Source organism: Mustela lutreola, chromosome 3, assembly GCF_030435805.1.
Source record: "Mustela lutreola isolate mMusLut2 chromosome 3, mMusLut2.pri, whole genome shotgun sequence".
In the NCBI taxonomy this organism is placed as follows: domain Eukaryota; kingdom Metazoa; phylum Chordata; class Mammalia; order Carnivora; family Mustelidae; genus Mustela; species Mustela lutreola.
Genome location: NC_081292.1, coordinates 192,039,081 through 192,056,149, shown reverse-complemented (window position 1 = coordinate 192,056,149; position 17,069 = coordinate 192,039,081). Strand labels below are relative to the sequence as shown.

Sequence of the window (17,069 nt, the reverse complement as noted above, 5' to 3'; positions counted from 1 at the left end):
GCCCCCCAGGTTCTCCCATCCAGTCCCTCTGACACATGACATATGTTCATAATTCTTACTGTGGTAACAGGAATGTTCAAAGTCCTTGTAGGGATGGGTGAAGTCACCGTGGCAGCATCTCAGAACACGCTGACAAGCGTCTCGGGCTTCTTCCTTAGGGCCACTACAGCCCTTTCAGCAAACTATGCGCAGGCATAATTACCTTGAAAATTCTGTTGGAAGTTCTATTTTCCCTCTAGACTGTTCTACTCATTCTTATTTCCCAATACAGAGCATAGTGTTTAAAATGGAGGTACTGAACTTTTTGGGATGTAGTTCTGTAGGACAAAAAAACTAGATTTAGAACCCTGGTTCTCAAATGCCATTTGTGTCAAAAGCCGCTGAGGGCGAGGTCTAGGAATCAGCATTTTAACAATTGTCCCAAGTGATTCTGAAGCAGGTGATTCTTGACCATTATTGATAGTTTGAAAAACACTCGTTTATAAGGTCCAAATACTCCATAATAACCAAGGAGCACTTGTGTTATAAATGCTTGTTAATATAGCACCTACTTTGTGTCTGGCACCCTTGTAAGAAAATTAAAAATTAAAACTAAAAACTCATGTGATCTACATCACAATCTTATGAGACGAAGAATGTTAATACCCCAATCTTTGCAAGGTAGAAAACCAAGGCAAAACAAGAGTGCTAAGGAACTTGCCCCATCTCCTATAGCTAGTAAGGATTTGGATCAGGACTTTGGGCTCCAGAGGCTGTGCTCCCAACTGCTACCCCATACCACCCTTTCCACTGATATGTGCAAGAAAATCGACATTTTCCCCAGCTTGCTTGCCTTCTGCTGAGCCCTTCCAAGGAGGTTGAAAGGAAAAGGAGACCCCATGACTGCATGAAACACACAGGAAATATTTTATTAGTTTCCAGATGGAGAGTAGCGTAGAGTACAAATACTTCAATAGTAATCCATGGCTCTCCGCAGTGAGCCCACTCGGGCACTCGTGGCCCCCCAGTCGTGGTAGCGCCTGTAGTCCCCCGGTCTCAGCAGGTACTGCCGTCCCCGGTAGTTGGGCAGCTCGTAGAGGATCCAGCAGCCCTCCAGCACGTGGAAGGAGTGGATCTCACTGAAGTGGAAGCGGTCATGAAGCGAGGAGCAGTCCTCAGTGATCTCTACCATCTGGCCCCTGTAGTCCTCTCGCTCGTAGATCCTGATCCTGTGGGAGCTGGTCTGTGGGTTTGGTAATGAGCAGATGAGGAGAAGTCAGAAAACCTAGCCCTTTGCAACCAGTCACACACCCCACATGGGGAATGGGCATCTCTTTGTCTTTTCTATATCAAAGGTGGCCAAGTAAAAGAAGGAGACTACCAATAACAGGGCTGCTGTGTACCGCTGGATAGGTTGAATACTGCAAAACTAAAAAACAAACAAATAAACAAACAAAAAAACCCCAAAAAACAAAAAACAAAAAACCCCACCATTCACACAGACCATGATAGGGATGAATATGTAAATGGTGCTCCCTAGGGTTTTTTTTTTGGGGGGAGCACAACCTTTATGAAGCATACAAATTGGATCCATTTACTACCATTCTTAAGTAACAATTTGTATATAATTGTTTTGCTCAATCCTTCATAGACTTTTGGTGGTCTGGGGTTCTCCTTGGATGATATAAAAATAATTATATATTAAAATAAAAAGACAAACATATCCCTAGCAAAAGGCATTATTTTGAATCTTGATAGTACTAGAAGAGGGGAGGGAGAAAGGAAATCCAATTGCTTTCCCCAAAGCAAGGCACAGATGGGCTGTGGCATTTCAGCCCCAACAGCTCCTTAGTCCCTTCCATCTGCTTTAAGCCCTGCTTCTCTACGATCCTGAAAGTCAAGAGCCATCACAAGGATGAGATTTATTTGTCAGTTCTAATACACGCTTCTGCAAGTCTGCTTATGTAATTGAACCAACATGGGGGCCAAAGATCATGAAGGAGACCTGCCCAGGACCAAGGGAGCATAAAACCTTTAGAAAAATGGAAAGTTAGGCTTTTTGTCTGGAGCAAATCCTGCCTATTTTTCCTTGAGCACTTGCTCTACTTTTATGTCCCTTCCCAGAAGGCGCCGATCGTCTCAGTGTCTTCCTGCTCCCGCTGCTGATAGGTCTTTAGAAGTTCTCACGAGCGATCATCCGCAGGATGAAAGATGGCTAATAAGGAATCTCCCGCGGTTGGGAAAGGACCCACACGTACATCAGTTAATTTGGTCTTCACGGCAGCCTGGTGCAGGTGGCGCAACCATGCAAGTCTTTTCTTCTTTTACAAGAAGCCAATGACAGGACCGTTCAGTCTATAATTAGAAAAGTCCAGATGGGAGAGGAGAAACCCGGACTTTCAGGTTCTTCCTGCTCCTCTGGGTCCATCAAGGCATGGGTTTGAGTCGGTTAGAGTGGGTTTCACACTTTGCAAAAGCGGCACATTTCCACAGGACTGTGTCATAGATTAGAGAATCCCCAACTGTGGGATTTCAGGCCGCAGGGGCTTGATTTGGGGAACAGTGGGTTTTGCAGGAGCTGCCGGAATCAGCTTGTTGGTTGTTTTGACTGACTGAAAAGCGGGACTTGATGTTCATAATAATAATATATATAACATATATAATAATAATAGTTAATATTTAGGGGAAGTGGTGGCTTGCCATGTACTAGGTACTCTGCTTTCAGCCTTATTCCAACCCTAAGATTTAGCTACTTTTATTGGCCCCATTTTATAGATGAAGAGAGAGAAGTAGCCCGAGGAACTAGCCCCAGGACACCTGATGAACCAGTTTCAACATGTTGCTTTATTTGTCACCAGAGCCATGGACACCGTGAATTTTCCCAGTAGAGGTGAGTTTAATTTTAGCAAAGCAAAATAAATCTTTAAATTAAAAGCACTGCACCACATTTTCAGTGGAAGAAATCCTTGGAGATACTCAGAAAGGAAAGGAGAACATAGAGCAGCAACAGAAGGCTGCCGCCCCGTAGTCTGAAAGCCGGGTCTGGAGTGCTCATGTGGTGGGAGGACCCAGCAGGGCCTGGGGGGCTGGACTCACGTGCGGGATGAGGCGGCAGGAGCGGACCGAGTCGCTGAGGCCCATCCACTGCTGGTAGTCGGGGTAGTCCCCGCGCCGCAGGAAGTACTGGCAGCCCGCGTAGTTGGGCTGCTCATAGAGCATCCAGCAGCCGCTGTCCACGCGCACCGAGTTGCAGCGGCTGAAGTAGGGCTGCAGGTTCGGGTGGTCACTGCTGCACTCGTAGTGGCGGCCCTGGAAACACCGGTCCTCGTAGAAAGTGATCTGCAAGGCAAGAGAGGGAAAGGCTCAGAGGCCTGGCCCAGGACCCCAGCGTGTGGGAGCCCCTCCTGGCCTGTGGCTGCGCTGGGCTCACCTTCCCCATGGCTGCTGATGGAGGTCAGTGATGGGCCGCCCTGGCGCGCGTCTATATAGCAGGAGGGCTGCTGCGTTGGCAGGAGCAACACAAAAGGGGCCCGTGGGGTGAGGAGGGGATTTTCTCTCTCTCTTTTCTACATAATGACTGCGGGGGTGGGGTGGGGGACTTATTGTATGTTTTCTCTTAGACTCTCCAGTGTTTTCGAATTGATGACCCGTGTTAAAACTGCCACTTATTGCCTCTGTGGCCTTTAAATGAAGCCTATTTAGGAATTTGGAACTGAGCAAAAGCCCTTAATCGAGTTAATAATTGCAATGAAATATTCCAGTTATCGTTTTAAATTTCAAGACCATCTCCTTTTGAGTAGCAGAGTCGGGTAGTGACTGAGTCTGAGGTTCAGAATGGACCCCAGCATGAGACGTTTTGAGTAGAGAGCATTTTCTTGGTGTGAGAATCTGGAACATGGGGAAGAACCTGTCTTCTCCATAGTTCCTCTAAGAGGAAGAACCTCTCCATGACCTTGCAGGCTAACAAGTGAGCATAGCAGAGACTGCTAACACTTGAGGAAGGGCAATGGGGTCTTGGACCCTGAGGAAGCTGGGTTTAGGCACCAGCCTCCACTCTGCCCCTGGAGACTGGGCTGGACTGGGGATATCTCCAGCACCTCAGCTGGGGTGCCTCTCATGGCATAGGCAAAGAGACCCTCACTTATGGAGTTCATGAGTTGACTCACTGGTGGTTCCGATTCACAAAGCAACTTTCTTTCTTTTCTTAAAGATTTTATTTATTTGACAGAGAGAGTGAGCACAAGTAGGGGAGCAGCAGACAGAGAGAAAGAGGGAGAAGCAGGCTCCTCACTGAACAGGAAGCTGGATGCCGGGCTCCATCCTGGGACTCTGGGATCACCACCCAAGCAGAAGGCAGACACCCAACTGACTGAACCACCCAGCCGCCCCTCACATGGTAACTTTCTATTTAATAATTTTGCAAACTAAGTGCTAAGATTAGTTCTACTACTGATAAATACAAGTTAACATGCAAATGCAACAAATTTAATATCCTGCAGTCTTAGAAAGCTTCTGCCTTCTCTCGGTTTCCCAGCCCTGGGCAAGCCCTGCTTACTCTGCAGTTAAGGCTCTGACTCCAGGGCTGGAGTCTGCCTTCTTCTCCCAAGATCCGACCTCCACCCTCAGCAGCTCCTGATGCTTGGCTCTCATTAGAGCAGAGTTTCTCAGCCTCATGCTATTTTGACCAAAAAAATTTTGTTGTGGGGTGGTTGTTCTGTGCATTTAAGAATGATTAGCAGCACTCCTGGTGTCAACCCACAAGATATTAGTAGCATTGGTCTCCTAGTTTTAAAACCAAACATGTTTCCAGACATTGGAAATGTTCCTTGGGAGAGCAAAATCAACACTGGTTGAAAACCAGTGCTTTAGAAGAAGCAGTTCTTCAACTTAAAACAACTTGAGACACTCTGTTTCATTCTTCAATTTGGATTGTTGCCACCAAAATCCAATGCTAAAAAGTTGTCTTTCCTGATCAAATTTCATACGATGCACACAAACTTAATAAACCTTACTCACATCCTTTCTTTTAAAAATTCTTACATTTACAGAAAATTAGGAAACTATGGAGGAAATTTTGAAACCATAGTCCTGTATTATAAAAAGCACTGTTGGGGCACCTGGGTGGCTCAGTGGGTTAAAGCCTCTGTGTTCGGCTCAGGTCATGATCTCAGGGTCCTGGGATCGAGTCCTGCATCAGGCTCTCTGCTCAGCGGGGAGCCTGCTTCCTTCTCTCTCTCTATCTCTCTGCCTGCCTGTCTGCCTACTTATGATCTCTGTCTGTCAAATAAATAAATAAATAAATAAAATCTTTAAAAAAACACCACTGTTGATGTATTTTAAAACTTCCTCTTAGTTCTGCAAAATAAAGGAGTTCTAAAGATCCCTTGCACAACAATATGTATATAGTTAACACCATTGCACTATGTGGTTGAAAATGGTTAGGATGGTAAATTTACTGGTATGTGTATTTTACCACAATAAAAAAAGATACCTTTGTTCATCTGCCCATCCCTCTTAATTTTCACTTCTCTGATCTAATACTTTCCTCCTTAAGAATTTGTTCAAAGGAAATAGTTAAAGGTACATGCAAGTATTGTGTACAGTTATGTTATTAGGCCATTGTTTATAATATATAAAAATACAAGTGAAATGTCAGAAATAAGGCATTAATTAGGTAAACTATAGAACATCTGATCGATGAGATGTTAGGCAGCTACCCAAAATCATGTTCTTAAGGAGTTTATAGAAGTATATGCAAAATAATCACCATATGTCATTTCTTTTTAAGTTAAGTTTATTATACATTGAGAGGTATTGGTGAAGGAAAGAAGATAAAGATAAATGGAAATACATCTTGTGTTTATGGATTGGAAGACTCAGTATTGTTCAGATATCAGTTCTACCCAAAGTGATCTACAAATTCAGTATAGTCCCTATCAAGATTCTAATAATGTTTAATGTAGGAATAAAAAAAAATCCCTCCTAAAATTCACACAGAATCTCAAGGGACCCTAAATACCCAAAGTAATCTTGTAATAGAAGAACAGAGTTGGAGAACTTGAACTTTTTGATTTCGAAACATACCACAAAGCCACACGGATCAAAACAGTGTGGTGACCAATGGAAAAGAACAGAAAACCCAGAAACAAGCCTTCACATGTATGGTTAACTGGTTTTTGACAAGACTGGCAAGACCATTCAATGGGAAAAGGAGAGTCTTTTTAACAAATGATACTGGGAAGAATGAATATCCACATGCAAAAAATGAAGTTGGACTCCTACCTTACACCAAAAACAAAAACTAACTCAAAATGGATTAAAGACCTAAAGAAATAAAACCATAAAACTCTTAGAAGAAAACACAGGGGAAAAGTTTCGTGACACTAAATTTGGCAATGATTTCTTGGATATGACACTAAAGCATAGGTAATAGGTAAATTGGACTTCATCAAAATAAAAACTTCTGTGCAACAAGGCAGACTATCAACAGAGTGAAAGGCCTTGGAATGCAAGAAAATTTTTGCAAATCATATATATCTGATAAGGCATTGGTATCCAAAGTATATAAAGAACTCCTACAACTCAGCAACAAGCAAAAAGCAAAACAAACAAACAAACAAATCACTACCTCCCCCCAAACCACCACCAACAAAACCCCAAAACCACCAATTTTTAATACAAGAACAGGAATAAATATTTTTCCAAGGAAGATATACAAATAGGCAATAATCACATAAAAAGATGCTCTACATCACTAATCACTGGGGAAATGCTATCAAAATTACAATGAGATGCTACTTCTTAGTCTATAAGGATTGCTATAATAAAACACAAAAATAAAATAGAAAATAACAAGTGTTAGTGAGGATGTGGAAAAATTACAGTTTTTGTGCATTGCTGGTGGGAATGTGAAATGTTGCAGCCACTGTGGAAGACTGTTTAGAGTTTCTTCAAAAAGTAGAACATCTAATTAAGATGATCCACGATTTCCCTTCTAAGTATATACTCAGTATAACTGAAAGCAGGGACCCAAACAGGTATTGGTACACCAATGTTCAAAGCATTATTCACAAAAGCCCAAAGACAGAAGCAACCCAAATGCCCATGGAAGGATGAATGGATGTAAAACACGTGACAGATGCATAGAATGAAATATGATTCAGCCTTAAAAAGGAATGGAATTCTGATGAATGCCACAACATGGACAGATCTTGAGAGCACCATGCTAAGTGAAATAAGTCAGGCAGGAGGATCAGTGTATGATTACATTTATTTGACGTACATACAGCAGTCAGATTTGTGGAGACAGAGAGGTGAATGGGGGGTTACCAGAGGCTATAGTGAGGTTGGGATGGGGACTTAGGGTTTGAGTGAGTGCAGAGGTTCAGTTTGGGTGATGACAAAGTTCTGCAGATGGATTGTGCTGATGGTTGCACATCGCTGTGAATGTGTCTTATGTTACCAATTTGAATACTTAAAGATGAGTATAATGGTAAACTTTATGTTATGTGTATTTTACCACAATTTAAAACATTTTCCATGAGCAAAAAGAGACGAATACATCTATGTTAATTTTATCGATATTAACTTCTTGATTTCAATAGTTCTACTCAAGTTGTAAGAAAACAGTAAAATGGGATGAATTCTAGGGACTAGAAAGGAATTAAGCAGCATTTAAAACAGTTTATGTTAAGGTACTTACAGTCCTCTTTATAATAGGAAATAAAACAATAATAAATATAATTAATGTCTTAAAATTTTTTTTTATTAGTTCCTTTCCCTACTTGGGCTTTCTACCTCATTCTCCCTTTAGTCTTTCCATTATGATTACCTTGTATCACCAAAGCTTACACTCAAGAACCTGATAACATTTTAAGGTCTTCTTTAATCCTGGGAATTTGTGCTCTGGCCCCAGTTGTTTGTAGGCGAAGATCTTTGGGTGCTCGTCTTTACCCAACCTTCTTTGTATGCTGCCTCCGTTGCAGCTAGAAGCTATCCTGTGGTCACCAAGAATATCTGCCTGCTCCAGGACACAGATACTAAATATGGTGGGAGACAGACAAAACCTGGGGCCCTGATGACATTGCTGAGCTGCTGAATCAACCAGCCCTAAATCCTGTGCCATCGCAGGACTTCTGTCACATGAGCTAGTAGATTTCTGTATCGCTTGTCCATTTGATATGGGGCTTCTGCCACTTCCAGTCTAATGTTTCTGAAGTGATTCAGATTCATTTCTGACTGAGGAATGAGGTTGAAACATTTTGTTTAAGATTTTATTTATTTAAGAGAGAGAGCACCAGCAGGGGGGGAGCAGCAGCGGAAGAGAGAGCAGCAGGCTCCCCACTGAGCAGGGAGCCAATGAGGGGCTTGATCCCAGGCCCCTGGGATCATGACCCGAGCTGAAGGTAGACACTTAACTGACTGAGCCACCCGGGTGCCCCGAGTTGAGGCTGAATTTTGATTAAGGTTTGGAGGATGAGCTGCTCACCTGGGGGGAGGCGGGAAGACTAATTCAGGCATGGAAATGATGCGAGCAAAGGCAGAGAGATGTGAAGATGCTGATGTGCTCGGAGGGCTCGGGTGGGACAGGAGCATCAGGTGATAGGAGAGGGAGTGGATGGGCTGGGGCTAGGTTCTTGTAAGAGGAATTTTCCCTGTGGACAGTAGAGTAATATCAAAGGTTTCAAAGCAGAGAAATGACTTGATCAGATCAGTCTTGGAAAATACACACCCTTCTTCTTTTCTAAAATTAGCAATGAGAGCACAAGACAGAACAGAAAGCAGAAGAACCAATGTAGGAGAATACGTTGCCCTACCTCTCTATAGCCTTTTATGTATAGTGTGTTAACATACCTACACACACACATACTATATGTGTAAGTACAAGGTTATGTAAGTGTATTTAACTGTGTGTGTGAGACGTGCATATATATATATAGAGAGAGAGAGAGAGAAGGCAGCTTTGCGTTATCCTATTTATTTAACTCGCTTCCTGCTTGGTTGTTTGCAGTGGCCTCATGGTAAGAATCAGTAAGCTAGTACTGTCGTTATTTGACAAGAATCTTCCTGATTCCACAATGGAAAAATCAGTGATCTCTGAGCTGTGGTTCTAGCTTCTGATGCCACTTCTATTATTAATTGTTTAACATTAGAATTGGACTTCAGCTTACCTAACATAAAATGAGTTATCTAAGTTATAGATGATCTCCAGGTATAAAATATGTTAAAAATCGTAAGACTTCTTTGTTCTATAAAGTCTAACTTCCTTCCTTCCTCTTTCCTTTCCTCTCTTTTTTCTCCTGATTCCTTTTTTTTTTTTGGATTTTCCATTAAGAATTTCTTCGAATACAGTACTCAACAATCACCTTAGAAAAAGTCATATAGACTCTGTTTTAGCTAGAAACGTGTTTTGAACTACAAATAACAGAATATCCAATTACCGTGGCATAAATGAATTTGGGGTTATTTTACTCCCTTTATACAAAGCGTGAAGGTCAAACACTGCTGGCATTGCCCTTACTAGTGAATGCACCATCTGATCTGTTGCGGGCCTGACTAGAACAAAAAGGTGGAAGGACAAATTTGTTCTCTGCTTAAGCTGAAGCATCCATCTTCTCTTGCCCTCAGATACCAGTGCTCCTTGTTCTCAGGTCTTTGGACTCAGACTGAATTATGCCACCAACTTTCTTGGATCTCTAGGTTGTAGGTCATGGGACTTCTCAGACTCCATTGATGAGGTAATAATTATAATAAATATCCTCACATTATCTATATGTATTCTATTGGTTCTGTTCTCTGGAGAGTCCTGATAGACATTGGTTTAGGGGCTTGACCCCATCAAGGCCAGCATTTCTGAAACTGTGGTATTTCCCTCACACTTTCCATCGCTTGGGTATAAAATGCCTGAAAGAGGAGGGAATTGTGACACCAGGAGCACCTACTCCCTTCCATCGGGAAGGCAAATGTTTTTCCAGAACCATCTTTTCTCTTTCTCTCCACCAGCATTCCTCCAGTTAGGAGTCCAGAGAGTGTTGTGGGGCAGCCTCAGCATCAGGAGAGTCTGCTAAAGATTTGTGATCTCAACCTTTACATACAGTTTAGGGGATTTGAAAACTTTCTAAAGCCCATCACGGTACCTGGCTTCAGAATCCTTGGTTTAAAAAGTGGGTCTCATTATCTCTGAAACGTTGCTTTTCAGATCCTCCCTCTTCAGAGAAAAACTAAAATCTAAACGGATTTTTAATAATCTGGTTTGAAGCAGCAACTTGTTTAAAGACCAGAGAATCAAATAATATAATGTATTATAAAAGTATACAAAGTATAAAAAGCATTCTAAAACCGTAACATTCTCCTTAATACAAAGGCATGTTTTTATTGTGAGAGGTGTGTTTTATTTATTTGTATCGGATCACACATCTTGGTTTCCACCTGTGTTGTGTGTGTGTGTGTGTGTGTGTATGTGTAAATAGTAAGAGGAGGACAAAAGAAAAACACAAGCAAACCAATGCCAATAACACACAGAAAATATTTTATTAGTTTCCAGATTGAGAAATGATGAGGAACTTATTTCAGTAGTAATCCATGACTCTCCTCAATGAGCCCACTCGGGCACTCGGGGCCCCCCAGTCGTGGTAGCGCCTGTAGTCCCCCGGTCTCAGCAGGTACTGCCGCCCCCGGTAGTTGGGCAGCTCGTAGAGGACCCAGCAGCCCTCCAGCACGTGGAGGGAGTAAATCTCATTGGAGCGGAAGCGGTCCTGAAGAGAGGAGCAGTCCTCCGTGAACTCCATCATCTGGCCTCTGTAATCTTCCCTCTCATAGAGTCTGATCCTGTGAGAGCCAGCCTGGCCCAGCCAGACATGGAAAGAGGAGGAAAGCAAGGCATGACACGGCACGGTTGCAACAAATTCATGCAGTCCGGCTCAAGCTATTTGGAAATATAGGGTAAGCTTCAACTAATTCTCAATATTTACATATTCCCCATTTTCAAAGGCGGAGATTCACTACCCTTTCAAGACCGTGAAGTATGATAGAATTAAGAAGGAAATTTCACTGTTTATATATATTTAAATATTTCTCAGGATGAAATACTAACCACGCTTAGTATTCCATGCCAGAGAGAAACTCAAACCTTGAACAGTGTATTACTGTTTTTGCCATTTGAAGATATATTTTTATCTCTTATATTTTTCAAGCATGTGTGTTTGAACAGTGAAGTGAGTTCATGAAATGAATGGCCTTGCTTTTGGTTTAAGGTAAATCTTAGAAAAATCACCAAGGACTTGGATATTTCTATTTCTGTGGAAAGCAAAGTTAAATGTCCCAAGTTTCCCAGACAATAACGGATTCTCATTTAATAACTTAGGAATAGAATGAGGAAAAATGAGAAAGAAATATCAGTAAGATGCAGGCCTAATTTTTCAAAAACCTTAGCATTTTAAAACACATACTTGAAATGTATGTGGGTACGTGCATAAAATTTCTCTGTGTTGCTGTCCATTGAGAGAAAGTCCTTTCATTTGTGTAGGTGGGGTAAACCAAAATATACAAGTGGAGCAAAAGAGAGAGAGAGGTCTTAAAAAAAAGGACCTCTGCAAAAGTTTCCTTTTCAACTCCTATCTGCTCTGTAATTACCCCCTATTCGCGCTCATAATTATTCTTCTATGGGATATTAGTGGTTTTTCTACAACTCCAAGACAGGAACTATAGGTCGTACATGCCCATGGCAGCCAACACGTTGTCACTAAATATTTTTGAATTAATAAGTACCCCGGGTACCATTAATTGCTTTTATTTGGGGCCAGCAACATGGAACTGATCTACCATAGCTTGTCTTGTGTCCAAACCCTCAATTATTCAGAATGATCACTACTCCATATGTTCAAGATTTGCTCGAAACTTTCCATTCTGTGTCCTGATAGGGAGCTAGACTCACGTGCGGGATGAGGCGGCAGGAGCGGACCGAGTCGCTGAGGCCCATCCACTGCTGGTAGTCGGGGTAGTCCCCGCGCCGCAGGAAGTACTGGCAGCCCGCGTAGTTGGGCTGCTCATAGAGCATCCAGCAGCCGCTGTCCACGCGCACCGAGTTGCAGCGGCTGAAGTAGGGCTGCAGGTTCGGGTGGTCACTGCTGCACTCGTAGTGGCGGCCCTGGAAGCCCCGGTCCTCGTAGAAAGTGATCTGCAAGGCAAGGGAGGGAAAGGCTCAGAGGCCTGGCCCAGGACCCCAGCATGCGGGGCCCCCTCCTGGCCTGCGGCTGCGCTGGGCTCACCTTCCCCATGGCTGCTGATGGAGGTCAGTGATGGGCCGCCCTGGCGCGCGTCTATATAGCAGGAGGGCTGCTGCGTTGGCAGGAACAACACAAAAGGAGCCCGCGGGGTGAGGAGGGGATTTTCATGTGCTCTTTTTTCTCTTTGCTGTTCTAGTCCACGGGGCTCATTGTGGGTTTTGGTCCCATTCTCTCTGGAATATTCAGGTTGCTATCACCGGCTGATGCTGTTGAGACAGTTTGTGGGGGAAAAAAAAAAAAAAAAGTAACTTGGAACATGGTTGATTTAATAGTAGAAATAGAGCTTCAGCCATTTCATATATAGTCTACACTTTTATGTATATAGGTTGGGGGAAAACAAAAACGTGTAAATGAGGGAGCAATAAAAAAGCAAAAATATATAGTAAATATAAAATTAATCTATTAGAACTGTCAAGGAACATGTGTGCCACAATGTTCAACACTAATTGTTAATAGGAAGAAAATGACATTAATGGAATGTTGATAATTTCAACTTAGTCCTTTAAGAGAATTTTCTTATCAAAGAGTATAAGAAATTGGAATGTTTTACCAAGGGAATTCACAGAACTTCAGACTTGCAGTATGGTAAAAACAAAAACCAACCAACCAACCAAACAAACAAACAAAAAAATCCCAGCAAGCAAGAATATTCAGTATTTGGTCTGAGTTTGTTACAGCCTAGAAGTAGACTGAATTTGTTACAGTCTATAGAAGTAAACAGAGGATTAGATGTTTCTTCTTGGCTAATTGTAATTCAAAAGGGAGAAGAGTTTTAAGAACTCTTTTTTTTTTTTTTTTTCTAAGAAAAAACTAAAAGGGAAATTTCTAATTTGGAAGAAATAAAAAGTTAAAACACAAAAATCGATTACCTACCTCTCAGGTTATTATAAAATAAAACCAAATTCCCGAGAAACCCATTTTTAGTAGGAATCTAGATTCCTACTACTTTTTCCTTTGGGGAATAAGAGTACACGAGGCTTTTGACTCAAAAGAGATTCATTGCATGAACACAAAGAGGAGCTACGGCTAAAATGGTGTGTGGAGAGGAAGGAATAAATCTGGAAGCTGAGACTCTAGGAAGACTTTAGAAAGTGTTTACTAGGCTGGAAAGAATAGTTTGATGGACTGGAAGGGGCACTGGAGTGGAAGATGACCTATGCCTTTAGGTCATGTTCAAAGAATTATTCACAGTCCTGTGTTGTCTTGTGGAAATACTTTGTCTTGACTTTGAGTCATAAGTCTTTGTAAGTTAGTATTTTTAAATAAAACACCAACTACGTACATATGATGATTTCAGTTCTTGTTATCCTCTATAGATAGACACATGTTTGCAAAATTACTTCTGTTTACAGAGTGGAAAGTAAACAGCCCAAATCAAAAGAATTAAAAAAAAAAACCCTATATCATTTTAATTAACCATTTAAAAAATAATAATAAAGTATAAGTTTTGGAATTGTCATTTTGCTCAGAGTTGTTTCTGTGGGGAGAGTGTTGATTGATAAAAACAGTAAAATATGAGAAAGAGGTGAATGCAGAGTCATAGAGAAGATTTAGGGGAGCAGGGTGGGGATGGCTGGGGATACCACCACCACCACAGCTGACGTGCAATTACAGATTTGGGATACATCTGGAGAGCCAAAACTTGGGGACTCTGGGTTCTAAAAAGAGAAAAGGCTTTACTTCAGCTTGGGGAAAAGAAAAAAGAAACAAACAAAAAACAACTCACAGTTTTCATCGAGCTAAAAACTGAATGGTTTGGGCCAAAGTGAGGCTTGATTTTAAAGCTTTATGGAAAATTCCATCATTGACAAGTGTGTGTTCAATGAAAGCCCCAAGTTGCACTTAGTGTGCTAAGCGAACAGAAGTTAAGACTCGAGAATCCTTCCACCTATAGCCCTAAAGCAGAGTTCTATACGAGTTGCCTGGAATGACTGATGGGGACAGTCTTTGGAAGGAGAATAAGAGGTAAGTGTGAGGTACCCTCATCCTGAGCTCTAGTCCAGCAAGGAACCTGTCACTCCTAAATATTCAGGTGCTTTCAAACAAAAGTGAAGACAAAAGACAGGAATTCAGTTTAGAGTTTTGTTGCATACAGAGTCAAAGATTTCTGTAGCTGCTATAAATGTCGGTCTCCAAAATGAAGTATATAAGAAATACCATTTTCCTTATCTTCTAGAACTCAAAATATTTTATGACTCTAAGTCTCATTTCCACTAGGATGGAGAGAAAATTTCACTGTAGTCATTGCTACATGCATTGTTTTGTCACCTCGTGTTCCCAGGCTCCGTGGCTGGGTTCTGTGGGCTTAACATGAGAGCAAGTCATTCCGTGGGAGGAGAGGGTGACCTGGAAACTCCGGTGCTGTCCTTGGTGGTGACTCTCCCCAGCTTTGACACGAGCGTGGAAATAAGAACTGGCAGCCCCGAGGGCTGCGGAACCAAGATGTATTTTATTTGACCGACACAATGTTTAGATGTTCTCCAGGATGCTATGGGTTGGTTTGCACTTTCCGCAGCTCACCATACTTTTCATCACTCTTTGTGGTCTTTAAAGAAGTTGTTTGCTCATTTACATTATCTCTCTGGTCCCTGAAGGCATTGACCTGCAACTTCAAATACGCGTCTTCAAACTCTGCTCAGATTTTGCAAAAGAAAACACTCTACATCAGAACAAATTCCCAAGTGTTCTTCCTTGGTCTGAGCCATACTTTATTAGGAACTTGTGTATTTGGTGTTAAAATGTCCTTTTTAAAATGCCTCTTCTTTTACAAAATGATGTATGAATAGATGGTGCTTAGTTTTACAGTTTTGTTGTTTTCTTTTTACTCTTAAAAGTCCTTGCTTGGTGAAATAAAAATAGGCAATCCTATGTTGGTCTCTGTTTAAAGAAAACTGGTCTGGGAAATCCAAAATACGGAGAACCATATGGTTGGATATCATGATTTAAATCATTTGGTATCATAAGAAATATGTAAATCAATATTACTCCATTTGTTTCCCCCAGAAATTTATCTTGGGATGACTTTAAAGTACTAAATGAAAGTACTTGATGGAAGTGTTTACATATGTATTATTTTGTACTTGAGAAAATACGTGACTTTTAAAAGTGACTATATGCTTATTGTTTAGTGTATGCATTTCATCTTATTTCTGTGTAGGGCTCCGTGGTGGGGGGTGGACAATGCCTTTTATTTGTTTTGGTTGTTTTTTCATCCTCAATGCTACACATGATAGGCTCATTGTAGATGCCTGGTAAATGATAAAGATACTAACTCAAAGAAGTTAGGATCTTTGGTGGCTAACAATTGAGCAGAGTCTATTAAAATTAAAAATCTCTTGTGTTATCATTGGGCAGTCTCACTTCTAGATCTCTATCCTCTAAAATTTATGGCTCGTGTAGATAAAGGTATACAGACAATGATATTCTTTGCAGCCTTGTTTGTAAAAGGAGCATTGGACAAGCCCAATCACCAATGGGTAATGCTAACATAATCTAGGGAACCTTCAAATAATGGAACACAATGCAATCCATTAAACAGAAGAAGATGCTGACCTAGATCTATGTCTGTATCATTTTGTATGTTAAAAGCAAGTTGCAGACCAATATGTACAGTATGAGTCTACATTCAAATAAGTAAGTACATGCAAATAAGTAAATAAATAAAAAGAATGTTTCGTGGGATATACAGAAGGAGAAAATTCAAGAATGGTGCCCACCAAGTGTAAAGGAGGGTTAACAGTGAAGAGTGGGATCAGAAGGACCCTCTCCACTTCTTTCTTTATAGAATTTGTAAAGTAGTGGGATTATAGGAGGCTTTTATTTTGGAGGAAAAATTTTAAAAATAAATTTCCTAATGATAAAAAGATTAAAAAAAAATTTTTTTTAAACTTGCAGGACTTTGCTTGTGAGCAAGCAAATTTTGCTTTAACTGAAGTCTATTTAAGGGCACCTGGGTGGCTCAGTGGGTTAAGCATCTGTCTTCACCTCAGGTCGTGATCCCAGGGTCCTGGGATGGAGCCCCATGTTGGACTCCCTGCTCAGTGTGGAGTCTGCTTCTCCTCTCCCCCTGATGCTCCCCTCTGCTCACTCTCTCTCCTGCGTGCTCTCTCTCTCAAAGACATATATAAATACAATCTTTAAAAAATCAAAATGTATTTAAAATAGTAACATATATCTCATTAGTTTATTTGTATTATCTGCACTTCATGGAGGGTTTGGCCCAGGGAATATACACTGGTGCACTCAGGTCAGGAGGCATTTTAGAATAGGAGGGGAGATCTTCAAGGGATCCAAAAGTACAGTAATGTCCACTGGCAGCCTGGTCTTAGTTACGTCGTCCTGTGCTCCAAAGTAAACAATACTGCAATTCTTTACGTAGTCTCATCAGGCTTTTTGCCAGGTGGGCTTCTCTTCACTGCTTGTCTGTGACCCTCTATGGCTTCCAGTCACCTGCTGGGTCAGGAGGAAGCTCCTAGAACGCTGTTCCTCAGGGCCCTCCACGGAACGCCTCCCTCCTCACCGGTCCCCCTCTCCCATTTTGCTATGGTGACCTCCCTTTCTTTCTTACACAGGCTACCTCCTCTTTCTGCCCCTCCTTCTGAGCCTGTTTCAGACTCATTCTTACCTTGCAGAGCTTCTAGAACTGACCCTTCCCCACTTAGTCGCTCCTCAACCTTTAGCAGGGAGCATTTACAGGTGAATTAATCGGCACACGGTGAAAGAAAAACAGAAGTCAGCAATTGCCAACAATACAGACTAAATACTTTATTAGGTTCCAAATTGAGAAAATGGTAGTGCGAACCTATT

General features: G+C 41.6%; 2 protein-coding genes across 2 annotated transcripts; both read right to left on the bottom strand.

Moving 5' to 3' along the window:
• Positions 1–949: 949 nt before the first annotated feature.
• LOC131828202 (gamma-crystallin F-like) lies at positions 950–3,418 on the bottom strand. The gene is made up of 3 exons (XM_059168999.1): positions 3,410–3,418; positions 3,076–3,318; positions 950–1,222 (listed from the first exon to the last, which is right to left on the bottom strand). The coding sequence occupies exons 1-3, from the start codon at positions 3,416–3,418 to the stop codon at positions 950–952; spliced, it is 525 nt and encodes a 174-aa protein (XP_059024982.1).
• Positions 3,419–10,547: 7,129 nt separating this feature from the next.
• Positions 10,548–12,254, bottom strand: LOC131828201 (gamma-crystallin D). Its single transcript, XM_059168998.1, has 3 exons — positions 12,246–12,254; positions 11,912–12,154; positions 10,548–10,820 (listed from the first exon to the last, which is right to left on the bottom strand). The coding sequence occupies exons 1-3, from the start codon at positions 12,252–12,254 to the stop codon at positions 10,548–10,550; spliced, it is 525 nt and encodes a 174-aa protein (XP_059024981.1).
• Positions 12,255–17,069: the final 4,815 nt, after the last annotated feature.